General features: G+C 33.1%; 2 protein-coding genes across 2 annotated transcripts in view; one reads left to right on the top strand and one right to left on the bottom strand.

Moving 5' to 3' along the window:
* Positions 1–3,953, top strand: part of LOC130622256 (tubulin monoglutamylase TTLL4-like) — a 30,996-nt gene extending 27,043 nt beyond the window's left edge. Inside the window, exon 20 of the mRNA XM_057437697.1 lies at positions 291–3,953. Coding sequence (XP_057293680.1) covers positions 291–518 — 228 coding nt within the window. The 3' untranslated portion in view covers positions 519–3,953. The remainder of the gene's footprint in view (positions 1–290) is intronic.
* Positions 3,954–9,078: 5,125 nt separating this feature from the next.
* On the bottom strand, positions 9,079–14,503 carry LOC130622259 (gamma-aminobutyric acid receptor subunit beta-3-like). Its single transcript, XM_057437702.1, has 10 exons — positions 13,794–14,503; positions 13,239–13,306; positions 12,779–12,849; positions 12,371–12,588; positions 11,936–12,018; positions 11,561–11,701; positions 11,211–11,425; positions 10,735–10,905; positions 9,967–10,047; positions 9,079–9,723 (listed from the first exon to the last, which is right to left on the bottom strand). The coding sequence occupies exons 1-10, from the start codon at positions 14,003–14,005 to the stop codon at positions 9,445–9,447; spliced, it is 1,539 nt and encodes a 512-aa protein (XP_057293685.1). The 5' UTR covers positions 14,006–14,503; the 3' UTR covers positions 9,079–9,444.
* Between the last annotated feature and the right edge of the window lie 741 nt (positions 14,504–15,244).

The following is a 15,244-nucleotide window of genomic DNA, read 5'->3' as shown; positions in this document are numbered from 1 at the left end:
ATTTTAAAACAAAATGGCTATCGCCAAATTAAATACTCGCCAAAATTGTCATGAACATAACTTTAAAGTATTAATACATAGATTTAAAACATCAGAAGAAAAAAAAAGGAGATCAGAAAAGCAGCAGAAGACGTGCTCAAAACTGAAGTTATACTTTAAGTGACAAACAGAGCAACCAAACATGAATTTGTTCTTCCTAAGTAAATAATCAATAAGCAACAATTTAGCCTGTGAAATATAAAAACTAAAAACTTGATGGTTATATAATTTATTTTGTGCTTCTTTCCTAGTGGACTTTATGTCACACAAAGAAAGTTAAGACGAAATCATCTTCAGTTTCAACATCTATCAGATCTCCAGTTTCATCATTACCTATCATTCGAAAGAAAAAACCTAATTATATGTGTCGAACGTACAGCAATCAATCCACTGGAGGACCACTGACTTCTTCAGTAACAAAAAATCTTATTTGGGTGAAGCCCACAAAACGTGATATACGTGGACCAAGCTACGATTAACGTTCTTACTAAAACCCTTTTTACACTGACAGCATTTACTTTCGTTAAGTTATTTAACCTAACTTTATTCGTACTGATTTTCGCGTGTCTAAATTTTCGCCTAGTACAAAAACTAAAATTTATTCCACGCGTATTAAATCTCACGCAATGGAAATATGAGCTTATTTCGCGTGTATTAATTATCGCGCGGATTTAATTTCCCACACATAGGCAAAAGATAGAGACGTTTAAAACGCTTGCCGTAATCAATTTTGTTTCTTGGAAAATCATAGCTTCATGCGCATTAATTTAAGCGCAAAATGTTTTGTCGCGTAATTTCTTTGCTAAGCTGCGCGCAGTAACGATCGTTTTTCGCGCAAAAATTACTGCGAATAAGGCAGTTTTTTTAAAAGAAGCATGCAAATTTAAATCAAAATTGTTTTCGCGCAATATTAATCAATTTCACTGAACAAGAACGAAAAGTAGAAAATGTCTCACCTGTAGAAGTTCGAAGTGATTTATGTGAAAGTTGTTTGTTCTTTAATTGTATTTATTAATTTATTTGTTTATGTATTTATTCCTGAGTATTTATTATTTTTATTACATGTTAACATTGTAAGATAACTATTTATTATTTATATTTTTTAAGGTTAAATTATTTTTTAAGCTGAAGTTTGTATACATATTTTTTATGATCAGTGGAGTTTATACTATGTCATTCGATGTCAGAGTGAAAAGAACTATAAGCCTTATACAACTTAGAGGGTGAGCTTCCTAAAATTACCAACGTACTAACCCTATTTGTGCAAGGGGAATCCTGTGCTCCCCTGTTAATTTCTTATCGTATAATTTTATTTTTTTTATTCAGCGAAATATGTCGAAGAGTTGCATAAAATGTTTTTATAACTCTTCTTAGCAAATGTGTGATTAAATTTCAGACGAATCACAAATTTGATGACGCCATTGGCAAACGCTGGCGTCAACAGTTTTGTTGCTTAAGGCCTTGCAACACTCTGGTAAGTTTCATGCCCAATGAACTACAAATGCTGAAATTACAAAAGAAGGTGTGTCGCAGTATTCCTCTGCTTGATCAATATTTTAATTATATAAAAATATTTTCCAAAATACGCGGCCACGAGTTTTACATACGGTGCCACGTGTCTACAAACATGACTTTAAACTTGTCTCAAGACACGGCCCCTAGTTTCAAATACGCGGACGCTGATTTAAGATACCCGGCTGCTTTTTTTCAAAAAGGTAATTCCTGACCTGTGGAACAAATTTACAGACTAGGTACGGTGAGATAGGCTGTGTTATAAACACGCGGCCATCTCCACAAACTTTAGAGACCTGCGCACGTAGTAAGCTATGTTGTAAGGGCCTTTTGAATGCATACCACATTCACAGATCTAACTAAAAAAATAAAGCTAACAAGTCCGAGCCGTTCTGCAACTTGTAGCACACCATTTAACTTTAGCACTTTAATTATCTTTTTGCCGACATTTGTATGTCGGTAATTTTTTTCAGTGTGGCTAATCTATTTTTAATTTTCATCTTTCTGCTAAATGTTTTTGTTTATCGTTCGCCATAATGTATCTATGACGTTCTGAGACCTATACAGTGAATCCCTTTGATGACGTCATTTTGTTTTTAATTTAACCTGGATGTGAAAATTGTGAATGTAGTGAAAAGGGCTGGCCTCCTACGCATGACGCCACATTGAATAACAAAACAAACGGTATTTTCGTTTGCTTCGAATCTTAACAAGTAAAAGAATAATGAATTGATATTCAAAAGGACAGCTATAGTTGAATTTTTATTCGATACGTGTTTAAATTTTTTATTTTTTTGTTTTTTATTCTTCAATTCATTCAGATTGATTTTTTGAATCAGTTTATACTATGAATAAAAACCACAACTAAATATATATTTATATATTCAGCTAAAATTAAAAACTTAATACTTTCTTTACCCCCGGTTTGTTTAAAAAATATTACTAATATTCCATATTTATTAACATTCGAAGGGGGGGTTGATAACGAAAAATAGGGTATATAATATTTACTCTCTTAAAAATAACTTTAAAAGAGCTAGTGAATTGATTTGAATTCACGAAAAAGTATTTAGACATTTTCCTCTGAGAGAATTGAGGCTATTGTTTGAACATCATACGAGGTTGGAACGAAAAATGCGCACCACCTGGTCAAATTTGTTCTGCTAATTCTCTTGGAGATAGCTATTTGCAATATGTTAACTACACAAAAATATAATAATGAACTCGACAAAGAAAAAGCATCAGTCATGCAACGACGTGGAAAATGCTTATCTAATTTAGATATAAAAGATTTAGAAGACATAAATACATTGGAGATATGTACTCCTCAAATTATCGAAGAATTACTACAGTTTGTTGTTACTCCCAAAGAAAACGCGTCGACAAAATTTAACTTCTCGTCATGTCAGTACAAATCAAACGGCAGGAATATAACATCGCCCAAAGATATTTCGTTGGGTGGGAATTCTTGTGCGCTTTTGACGCCTTTGACGTTACAAAACAGCGATTTTTCAGATTACTTGAACGACATCACAGTTGAAGACATAGTTCAAGTCACAGAGAATTCAATTTCTGATTCTTTTGTTTCGAATTTAATTACCAGCAAATCTTCGGCAAAAATGACGCTATTTACGCCTTGTAGTAGTGATAAGTTGTTTTCGTTCAATTTTTTCGACAACTTAAATATACCAGAAGATAATATCACTCTGGTTGCACCCAAAGCTAAAGAATTTATTACTCCTCAAACACCTGTAGTTTTAAAGAAATCGTTTGATGGCCAAGATGAATTCAACATATACTTTCCGCCAGACTATACATCGAATTTAGTGGGTACATTTCAAGAATATAACAGTGAATTAGCCATGTTTCCTTTTTCATGCAACGAAAACGCAAAAAAACAAAATAAATACGACGTCATAAATAGAACCCAGGGTTTAAACAAAAGAGTTAAAATGCGACGAAGAAGATCAAGCAAACAAAAACATGTGCCGGAAAGCGAAAAAGTTAAAGCTTTTCATAACAGACTTGAGCGAAAACGAAGAGAAGACCAGTTTGCTCGATTTCAAAATTTACAACGCCATATACCAAGTCTTGCTAAAAAGAAAAAAGCTGCTAAAATTTCTGTCTTACGGGGTGCTATATCGTATATACAAGAACTACATCGCGAACAGGAATACTTACAAAATGTAAAATTAATCGAAAAGAATAGAAACAGCGCACTTTTACAGATGGTGTATGCATTTTCTCAACATTGAATAAATTATGTAGAGTATTAGGCATGCAATGTATCACATGAAACAGCGATGGCTAACCTTGGATGAACTATAAAACACGTGACAATAGAGTGAGTGATGTAATATATAAAGGCATTTGTTTAAAATATGGTTTGCTTGTTCATGTTGTATGTGAATTTTTTCTCAAAATTCTACACAGTGACGTTTCCATTCTCGTACCAAGAGCTCTTTGAGATTAAAACCTCGAAAGTTTATCTCAAAGAGCTCTGGGGTCGAGAATGTGACGTTCCCATAGGGCACTTCCATAAAAAGATGGCCGGCTCGTAAGATACTCTTCAATGTACGTTTGTAGCCAAATTTAGTTTGTTAAAAATTTTCATAAATGTAAAGTATTTAGAAGAAAAATGAAAAAAATGGAATCTCCTATCCAAACCTTCACAACTTCCAAAATAGCCTTTGTCATCCCCCGCTGATATTTGATTTTTTCTCTCTGGTTGTGTATCGCTACTAAAAAATTTACCTTAATCCCCAATTTAGCGACAGCTCTTTTTTTCCCTGAAGTAAATAAATGCTAATTTTAGGGCCAGTTTAAAGACTGCTACAATCCCTCCCCCAAACGTACAGGTGTTGATGTCCACTTCCAGTACAATTTTTAGATTTTAGCATTTTCAAGCCTTCAAATTTTCAAAGATTCTAAAGTCTAATAAATAAAGTTTGAATAGCAACGGAATGAGCAACCTCGTCCCCAGGCCATCTTGTATCTTTTCTGACTCCGGGACGGCGATGCATGTTCGAATCGCCGTCCCGGGGTTAGAAAAGCTACAAGATGCTCTGGAGACGAGGTTGGGGAATCTAAAATGAGTATCTTTTGATTTTATTTTCGATAATTTTTAGATTACTTTTTAATTATTTATCTGCTCAAAAAAACGATAAATTTAATATTTCTGTTAGGAATGATCCACAACTCGATAAGTGTCAGTAAAATCCAATAATACCGTTAGTCATAGAGAAGTGAATTCTTTGACTTTAAATGTTACCCTGTATAACAATAAAATCCGCCAAGAAAAGTAGATAACTAACAAAGAAAATTTCTTAAGAAAAATCAGCCAAAACACTTAGCTTTCTACTATTTGGCGCAGCAGAGAGAGTTTTGTTATGAGCTCGGTAACTAACAAACTGAATCTGTCCAAACTGGTGTCCGAGGTTGTGTTAACTTATTGTTTATGCTACCCTTTACTCCGTTTCGCGACCTAGTTGAGGATTGCACGGTTGGACGTGGAAGTCATAAATTCAAAATGACGACTTCTAAGCAATATAGAAGTCAGTGCTTTTTTAATTTGTAAAATATCGTATTTATTAAAATAGATTTGATGGGAACAAAATCGAGATTTAAAGTAAATACAACCGACAAAGGGAAACTGACTTCAACTGACTTATAATCGAGAGTCTACTTGGTTGGTATTCAGGTCATGGTAGTCTTAGTAGTCATTTTTATACCTAGCTTTTTGTAGCTAGCTTTTGGTTACTTTGGCTTTTATTTACTTTATACTATTATTTCACCCCTTTTCTGGTACACGACTCGCCACTGGCAGGATTGGGGGAAACTTCGCTAGAATGGCGACTATCAAATTGAAACCAATGATACAGTGGTGGCTATATTCAAAACCATAGATTATGGTTCTTCATAATATTCAATAATTAGAACTAAATAATTTTTATGATGATATTGTAAGCATGCAGGGTTACTATTGGTGCTTTCTATGGCACATGTAGTCAAGAAAAAAACATTGCTAATGATACTGACACTGATATCACTGTACTAGTACAAAGTAACAGGTTTCATGCTGATTTTTATGTTGTACGCTTGTTACGCTTTGCAATGATTTTTACATTTGCATTGTATAATTTAAATGTAGCGACAATCAAACTCCTCTTACTCTCCCAAGCTGGTGATGTCGAGGACCGCGAATATTCTAATTGTCAAGACATCCTGCCATCATGGAAAAATTAATTTGGAACAGAAGTCTCATTACCATTATAGGGTTATGTATATATGTCTAATGCTGTTGCTATCTGTCTTATACGTATTAAGGCAGTCAAGGTAGAATTGCTGAATTCAAAACTAAATCAGAAGGGTCCTTCTTTATATATGCTTGTTGCAAAAGGTCACATTACAGAGATTCTATGATACTGTGCGTTACTAGCCGTTATTTGATGAATGTACAGTTACAATGTATGCTTGTAGAAAGTTATGATCCAAAGTTTCGAAAATCCGGATTAACTAAAACTCCGTTAGTTTATTCACCGCCAAAATTTCCCCTTTGTTTACTAATGTTTTGCGCTAAAAGAAACTCCAGTTAACCCTAATTCTTAAAAATAATTTTTAAACGCTCTCAAAATAACTGGTGGTATATAGCTTTGAACAATAGAAATAGAAAGAAAATAAACATGTTAATATTTTTAAGCTCTTTAACCTTCTTCTCAGAATGACAAATCATATATTGTTACAAATTTTTTTATACTTTATAATCATTGGCAGTGTCCATTAAAAGCAATATCATCAACACTGCAATCACTGTCATCTCCGTCATCTCCGTCATCTTCATTAATTTCTACCCCAAGTTATGTAAAAACCCTATGAAATGTCAATATGTTCACCAATCATAGGGTACTCTACTTCCTTTACTTTTGCCGTTAAGATAGATAATTTATCAGGACAGTCCCATGTAACGGAAACTTTGATCGGCATCTCTAATAAAGGAGTTGCTATAGGCTTTTTTTTATAAACCTGTACACCATACCTTGCCCCTTCTTAAATCAAATACCAGATAAAACAAGAGAGCTCTCTTGGCACTTGCCCGACAACAATCAGGCTAATCTTTCCCCTTATTGAAACCTTCCAGCAACCGCAAATTTATCATACGTTTTTCTCTCTTTAATACTATTTTCTCCTAAACGCAAGTAAAGGTTTCCAACCAACAGAATTAGATTAAACATGGCAGCCTCTCAATCCTATTTGGAATTCAAATTTGTTGGCCATTGTTTGCCATTACTGACTGACTGTTATCATTCCAAATAATTTAAGGTCGCAATCAGAACCTTATAGTATATAGAAGTCATTGCACTGTGTGTAATAGAATCTCGCTACTGCTCTCTGTAACGTTTGAATTTGGAAAAATCGTTTCGAATTTTAAAACATTCGAATATGTATACAAAAAATATTTGATTGCAATATTCTTTGTTTACAATCATAACATTGTAGTGAATCATCAATCAAGAAACATCAAAAATGGCACTGCTGGAGTTATTTCAAAAAATCCGAAAAAAGCTCCAATGTGCGCCCTTCTAATGTGTGCGACTCTATGAAGAATAATTTGCCAAGCAACATTTCCGCTAACGAGGTCCTGCTTGACAACCTTATCCCCATGAGTTGTTAGGGTTTTTTATATCCCGTCTAAATATAAAAGGCCTAATAAGTCCTGGGAACGAGGTTGGCATTTCATTATACATTTCAGCTTGAGTGCTTTCCTAACAAATTAAATATACCGTGAATGTGCTAGAATACCTTTGGAATCGATCAAAGAATTTTGCCTGAATTAAACAGACATCATCAACTACAAAATTTTGATCTAAGTGCCGTACAACTTCGATCCGAGAGCTCTTTGTCTCTTTCTTCATACCTTCGCCGTCCCGATATCAAAAAGAGAAAAAATCTCTTGTGTCGAGGTTGAGTGGCGTCATCATGAAGGATTATGGATCTTTTCGATAACGAGTTTCACAAATACGCGTAAGTGCGGAAAATGGGGAATTACGACTGTGTAATTGGAACCAAACATGTTACCCTTACAAATACTTCCCAGTAAATTTTCAAAAATACCACAGAAACCCAGTAGCGTTGGAGAGCGGGGAATTTGTCGACAAATATAATCCTTTCTTAAAGACTATTTCAACAAAGAAGTTAATAATCTTGTAAGGGAAGAAGAATAACCGTTTTTCTGAGGAAACGTCTCAGCGTTAGTGATTTAGTACGTATTATTAACAATCAAATGTTATCTGATAACGCCACCACGTTTTTAAAGAAATGGTAGTGGAAAGTATTCTCATGCAAGTGAAAAGCTTTCAAAAGCCCGTTTTCGAACAATGGATTTTTAGGCCGACATTACTGCAGTGGAATCACTCTATCTCGACTACTCTTTATCTCAAACTTCTCTCTATCTGGAATTAAAGTCTCGGTCCCTTTGTGGTCCGCCTAAGGTGTTTTTCTTCCTTTATCTCGAACTTTTTCTATCTCGGACAAATTTTTTGGTCCCTTACGGTTGGAGATAGAGAGATTCCATTGTATTCCTATAAGATATTATAAGTTTTTTTAAGCATATTCTTATTAAAAAAAGCTTGTACTGAATAGATATGAATAGTTGTAAAGCTACTTGTATGCGCGAGCATCCTAACAAGCAATAAAAAAGGACCACGTAGACCAAATTGGTTATCTACCAATATATAGATTTTTAGATTAAAAGTGCACTGAAATTATTCTTTCTCACAAATTATTTTTCTGTTTATAAGAACAGTTTTTTTTTATTGAATTTTTTCGATCATTTTGGTCCATTGTTTATATTTTTCCTCGATTGTTCTACATGCAAAATCAAAATATTACGTCACGCGGCAACTCATCTAGGAACTTAGCCTTAAAGTCAATTTTGCCCTCGTAAGCACAGTCTACTCGATACGTCATAGTTAATTTATTTTCGACTTTTGGGTATTGGTGAAGATCCGCAACCTGGCCTTCGTAGCATATTTTCTTTTCATTTCAGGTTCTGTGTGATTCCAAAATTAGGCTGCGTGCAACCAAAACAAAGTTCGTGAGAATCGGGTTCTACGGAGATTTCCCGAAATCAACCCCATTGAATAGAATAAGGCTATTATTACAGAGACATAATAATTTATTGAGCATTTGAGCTCCCTCCCTCTTAATTATTAGACTTATTTCTCTGTGATATTATTAGCCTAGCTAAACTTTCTTCCTGGTTATGAAAATCGGTTCTCTCATGTGAAAGCTTATACGGAAACAAATTTCTTCAAATTGCAACCATTCTGCACAAAGCCATTTACAGCGCGGCCACATCTTACTCCTGTAAAAAGAAAGCGTAAATCATCTTTGTTCAGGTAAGACAACCATTCGCTGAAAACATGGAGAAAAGGAAAAAGATTTCTCCATATTAACTGCCTGAACAAAGGATAAGAGAGTCATCATCGAAAATAATTGCTCCGCCAGTTGATAAATAAGAAACACATATTCAACAAATTATTTTGATCGTAGTAACATTACACATACTGGAAGTATTTTAATTGTCTGTTTGCTTCTTCTTTCTGCAGTCACATTCTCTTTCACCTTTTTCCCATTTTGTTTCTGTTATTAATGGAGCATAACGCATTATTTTTTAGTAACAAATACAAGAATATAAATTAAAAAATTTTTTTTTAAATTCTTCTTTATGTCATTTCTGAATTAGAATTCCCGACCTTGCGGATTTCTATTTTCACGTTGCTTTACCATCAACAAATATAGTTGATGCTGGTTACAACTGTATAAACGACTTTGGTCGCTTTACAACGGCATCTATTCCTATGTTTGTCATGACTTCTTCCATTACGAATTATTTCATCCTGGGTTAGAACTACTCTTCTTACTGAAGAACAGTAACCAATACACTGCATTGAAAGTTGCAAACGCGATCGGAAAAATCATTCTAGAATATTCGTCTATAATATCGACACGAAATTGACATAAAAATCTTCCCACGTTTGTTTTTAAGGACATTGAATGATCTTCATCAACATCAGCATGCCTATTGTGAGGAAAATGTTTTTCTTCTAATACAACTATCAGTGGTTTACTTGGATACGAATGCTTATCGATATCTGAGCAATCAAATGAAGTCTAGAAAGAAAGTACGATGGATATATAATATTGGAACACTACAAATTGTATCAGACGGTAAAAATTGATGATTGAATGACGAATATTTTAAAATGTAAAAGAAAAGAATATGCAAAACTATTTCAATCAATAGTATATTATTCATACTGTTGCCCTAAAATTAGATAAGATCCTAGAAGATTAGGTAAGAACGAAGATAAACTTGTGCCTTGTGGGAAGTAACTAGATCACACATGTACATACCTCCTTCTGATAGTTACAATATGCTCTTGAACGCAAATCAGTAGGCTTACCATTCGCTGTATGTCTATTGGCTACTGCAGGCTAAAGAAGAAAAAAAATATCTTTTTACGCAGATACTATTCATTGTATGATGAGCAGTTATTGCATGCCCATCAAGATTTATTTACTGAAAGTAAGAATATATAAGATATTCTCTTTCCGAGAGTGGACAAATGTGATATTCAATAAGAATGGGCATACAATATCTATTTTCATTATATACCTAAACTTTTTCTTAAGAAAGAATAACACAAAATAGATTTATGTGGACTAAGCACAACTTTATAAAGCGATTTATTTCTCCATTCATTCATTTTTTTCAGAAATAAAAAAGGCGTTTGTAGACGTTTACAAAATTCCCGCCTCTCAATCATTTTATAATACTTTTAACCAATCACAGATCGTAACTAAGTTTAAAACAAAAAAAATTAATGCTTCAACGATTTTAATAATTAAGATCAGCTTGAAATTAATTACTCCCATCGAATTATTCGATAGACCGCTTTGTCTACAAGTATATAACATGACGTAATGTTCTGATTAGGAAATCGCACCATTATTTACACAAGCCGTGAAAAATGAACCTGACCGTGTGATTTGATGAAATTAAACCCTGAAGTTAAAAATACTATCAACTAGATTCTTTGGTTTTTATTTTAAAAACCAAAACGAACAGGCCCTGATATTGCCAGCCGCAATTACATAAAGAAAGAACCAGAATGTACACACCTTTTTTCCTTCATTCCTTAGTCTACTTTTCTTCAATTGTTCTAATTTCTGATTCCTTGATTGCTTTTCTTTATCAGTTAAATACAAAACTAACGTATACTCGATCAACACGGCGAAGACAAACAAAAAACTAACTATTAGATACCAATCCACTGCTTTAATATAAGATACCTATGGTTGAAAATTAAACTAAAATATTTCAACCAATCCTCTTGAATGCGATGAATGTTATATTCACGATTATATCGCCAGTGGAATAACAGCAGACGAACTTGCTTTCTGTTCTTAATGAATTTTTGTGAAGTTTGCAAATTGAACTTTTACTTGAAAAATTTAAATTCCGCGATGAAAAACTTTCTGTGTAATTCAATTTCTCCCCCCAAAAATGCTTGCGCATGTGCAGAAAAACCGCAAACTTTTTAAACTTTTTTAAAGATTTGGCTCTATTTGCCTAGATTATGAAAGAGATAGCTTACTTTTGGCAACGCTGTATTCAGCATGTTTAAAATTGTTGTTATTGTCAGCACTGATGTGATCCCTAAAGCTACACGTGCCGCTACTGAATCTTTTGGAATACAGAAGCTGATCCACGAAATCATGACGATGAGAGCACATGGTGCATATAAATGAAGAAAGAAATATCCAGTCCGCCTTTCTAACACAAATGTAGCAGTTAAACCGGACCAATTTCCTAAAATTAAAAACTATGCTTGCTTGAGTAAAAGTACACGACAAGAAAATGTTTTGAAGAGAAAGAAAAATGATAAAAAGGATGAATTTAAGATCCCAGAAAAAGGAAAAGGAAGAATTGACAAAAGACACCTACCAACAACGTAAACTGTTTCTTTACTTGTCGTTTTGAAGCCGGTCAAATTATACTGTGGCAGGGTACGAACCTTGGTGCCGATAGATATTCTGGAGTCACTTTTTTCCCATTTAAATTTTATATCTCTTGTACTATAACCATCTAAAAACATGGAATTATTCAAAATGGAATTATTCAAATATTATATTTTTAAGGGCAAATATTTAAACTCCTTTTTTGCCTACTTTGTCGTAAAAGTGAGAAAAAAGCATTCGTAATTTAACAAGAACAGCTAAAATTTAACATACATTTGGAAGTCCTGTATCACGGAATCATTGAAATTATGACTAGTACCTTACGAGAGTAAATATATAACATAGCTAAAAAAAAACTTACAACTTTCTATGTTCAGGTTACACTCCTGTATATCCATGGGAAACATTCGTAAATCCATTGGACACGAGGCTCGAACAGATATTCTAAAGGGAGATATAACATAGAAAGTGATTGTTTAATACAATTGGTTGTTAGGCTAAGAGATTGGGATGACGATGTTTTTTACACCAATATTGGGCAAAACAGACTATCTTCTCTGCTTCTTAGGAAATATGAAGGGGCTAGTCGTTAGCCTGTGGACAAAAACACGGTTCACTCGACTTACATATACCAGGTATCAGATTTCCGTTACCATTTTGTACGAAATACAAGTATTATAGTCAAAAATCCTTAGCAAGATATTGCTTGCATCATTATACATCTGCTCAAATTATTAAACTTTCACAGATTTTTTAAGCATAAGGCTTATCCAAAATCAACAAGAATTTATCCTACCTGGCATTATACATAATTGTCCCATCCGGTTTAATTTTCAACATTTTATTTGGCACCGTCACGGCGTGAAAATGAGAATTTTTAGAATTTTCAAAATACGTGTCAGGGACCCAGATTTTTTCTAACATTAAATTTGAAACAGTTAGCGTTTCAGGGTATGAATGTTCTAAACGCGGATCTTGCCAGCTTTGACGGAAGAAGAAATCAATTTGATAATCCTGTAATTATATTAAAGAAGTAAAATAAATACAATAGTTAAAACTATACAGAAATACAATTTTGATATTTGCAAATCTGCAGCATTGTTGATCAATATCTGTGTCATTATTTGATGGTCAATGCAGATATCAGGTGGAAACCGAAAAAAAAATCGTAAAAAACGGAAGAAAAATTAGTCCAGGTACACACCATATCAATAACATTGATAGAATCAATTGATAAAATCCAAAATCCAACAATTACAGTAACTGGTGTTTGCTCTAAGAAAAAAATAAGTCACTATCTTTAAAATGATTTCGTTACATCTTGGAGGTTACACGTTACATCTTGGAGGTTACATATAAGGAATAAAATCCAGGTTATGTGGCCTAAATGCCGGCATAAACATAAAATGATTAAGCAACTGATGTAAAATCAATCACGACTTTATTGGAAACATATATTGTACAAAAAAGTGACAAAAGAGATGTTGCACAACGAATGTTTTCAAGATTTTTTCTATCTTAACAACATTTGGACAAGAATTACGGATTTTAATGGAAATCAAGTTTAAAACGTTTCAACGTTTTACCCAACAAATGTAGTTTAAACAGTACATATTGCAAAAGAAATGCGCATATAACAGAAAGAAAAATTGAAAATAACGTACTGCCCATTAACGGTCGTAGTCTTTTATCGTAATTTAATAACAGCGAACGCAGTAGACCAGAGATATTGCTTAAAAAAGAACATATTAAATGTTACACTTCTTTTCTGAAGACAAGTGGACAGGAAAAGTCGCAGCTTAATTCATCAATCAAATCTGGAAGCATATTGATCGCTATATACTCTATTAAATTAGACAGGCAACTTTATTCAAACTAATGTTAGAAAAGCTGCATAAGTATTTTCGCTCAAAGAAGATAATAGCACCAATCTGGTCAAACCACGGTAAAAACATAATCAGGAAATTAAAAAAATAGTCGCTTAAAAGGAACTTATGCATTAATTATGAGCTACTTTTAAATTGTAGTACGTTTGACAGCAAGGTGTACCATTTGGTGTTTGTAAAAATGTTATTGGAAAAAGTTGAAATATAATGACGTGTAAAACTATATATTGCACAGCTAAGTTAAAAGTAAAAAACTTCGAATTTGTAGTGTGGATTTTTTACGTTTAAATTATTCCTGGGTAGTGGAATTAAAAGTAAGGAAAAAACACTTACCATCCATCGCTAATTGACCAATTCAATTTGCCACATTCGATTTGCCACTGTGCACTAACAGGATCTATTATATACTTATTTTCTAATTCTTCCTTAGGTTCTTTCGTCTTGTTCTTTACTTTATCTAACTTTTCATTGGCTGAACTGCTTATATCCAGAAATAGCAACCACAATACTGCCATAGCAACCAGTTGGTAAAAGAATTGTTCCATGTCACTTAACTCGTGCTAGATAGATCATTTCTATGTCAATGGGTGTATGTTTTAGAAACGCTGAGTTGATTCTTATTTATTTATTAATTTATTTATTTATTCTTGGATCTATAAAGATAGCCAATCAGATGTTAAAAAATTAGGATGCAACTTGTTGTTAAGAGAACAGACCGTGGAAGATAACATAGTCAAGTCACAGACAATTATAAACATTTAAGAATTTTGAACGCACTAAATTTACTAGACCGTCCACACAACCGTCCAATAACTTTTATTGCTACCAACGAGAACAAAAACAAAAGTAAGAATATTATAACAAAAAAAATAAAAACAGAAAGGAATTTAATATAAATTTATATTTAAATAATCTCAAATGATATGTACTTCATTCAAAGAAAACAATGCTACTTACATTTTGACAATTTTATAATAACAATTCGCAAAAAAAAGCTTTTTAAAATGTCAAACATAATTACAGAAAAAGCCACAATGTCAATAAATGAAAAAACAACAATAATAACAACAACAACAACAAAAATAACATAAAACAAGAGAAGCGTTACCAACCCGACTGAATCAACTTTTGTTTTAAATAAACTACCAGTAGTAATTTTTCAAGAGCTGTAGGTAAAGATTCTTGTGCAAAATGAGAACACACGAATTCACTACGGTACTATAACTACAGTCAAATAAACAGAAACACATATCATGTCTGTTGCGTCTGATTGTACGTATGATGTCTCATTTTAACCGAGTTGTCTGATTTGAGGTAAGATAAAATTAAATTTGTTGCGGTTATCTAACGTATTATCATAAACTATATTTATATTCCAGATGTTTTTAGAAAACATTAGAAGAAGAAGAAGAAGAAGAAAAAGAAGAAGAAGAAGAAGAAGAAGAAGAAGAAGAAGAAGAAGAAGAAGAAGAAGAAGAAGAAGAAGAAGAAGAAGAAGAAGAAGAAGAAGAAGAAGAAGAAGAAGAAGAAGAAGAAGAAGAAGAAGAAGAAGAAGAAGAAGAAGAAGAAGAAGAAGAAGAAGAAGAAGAAGAAGAAGAAGAAGAAGAAGAAGAAGAAGAAGAAGAAGAAGAAGAAGAAGAAGAAGAAGAAGAAGAAGAAGAAGAAGAAGAAGAAGAAGAAGAAGAAGAAGAAGAAGAAGAAGAAGAAGAAGAAGAAGAAGAAGAAGAAGAAGAAGAAGAAGAAGAAGAAGAAGAAGAAAATATAGTAGAATAAAAAATAAGTAA

The sequence above is a fragment of the Hydractinia symbiolongicarpus genome, chromosome 12, assembly GCF_029227915.1.
Source record: "Hydractinia symbiolongicarpus strain clone_291-10 chromosome 12, HSymV2.1, whole genome shotgun sequence".
NCBI classification, from domain to species: domain Eukaryota; kingdom Metazoa; phylum Cnidaria; class Hydrozoa; order Anthoathecata; family Hydractiniidae; genus Hydractinia; species Hydractinia symbiolongicarpus.
The sequence above is the reverse complement of the archived record's forward strand: the minus strand, read 5'-3'. Positions and strand labels throughout refer to the sequence as shown.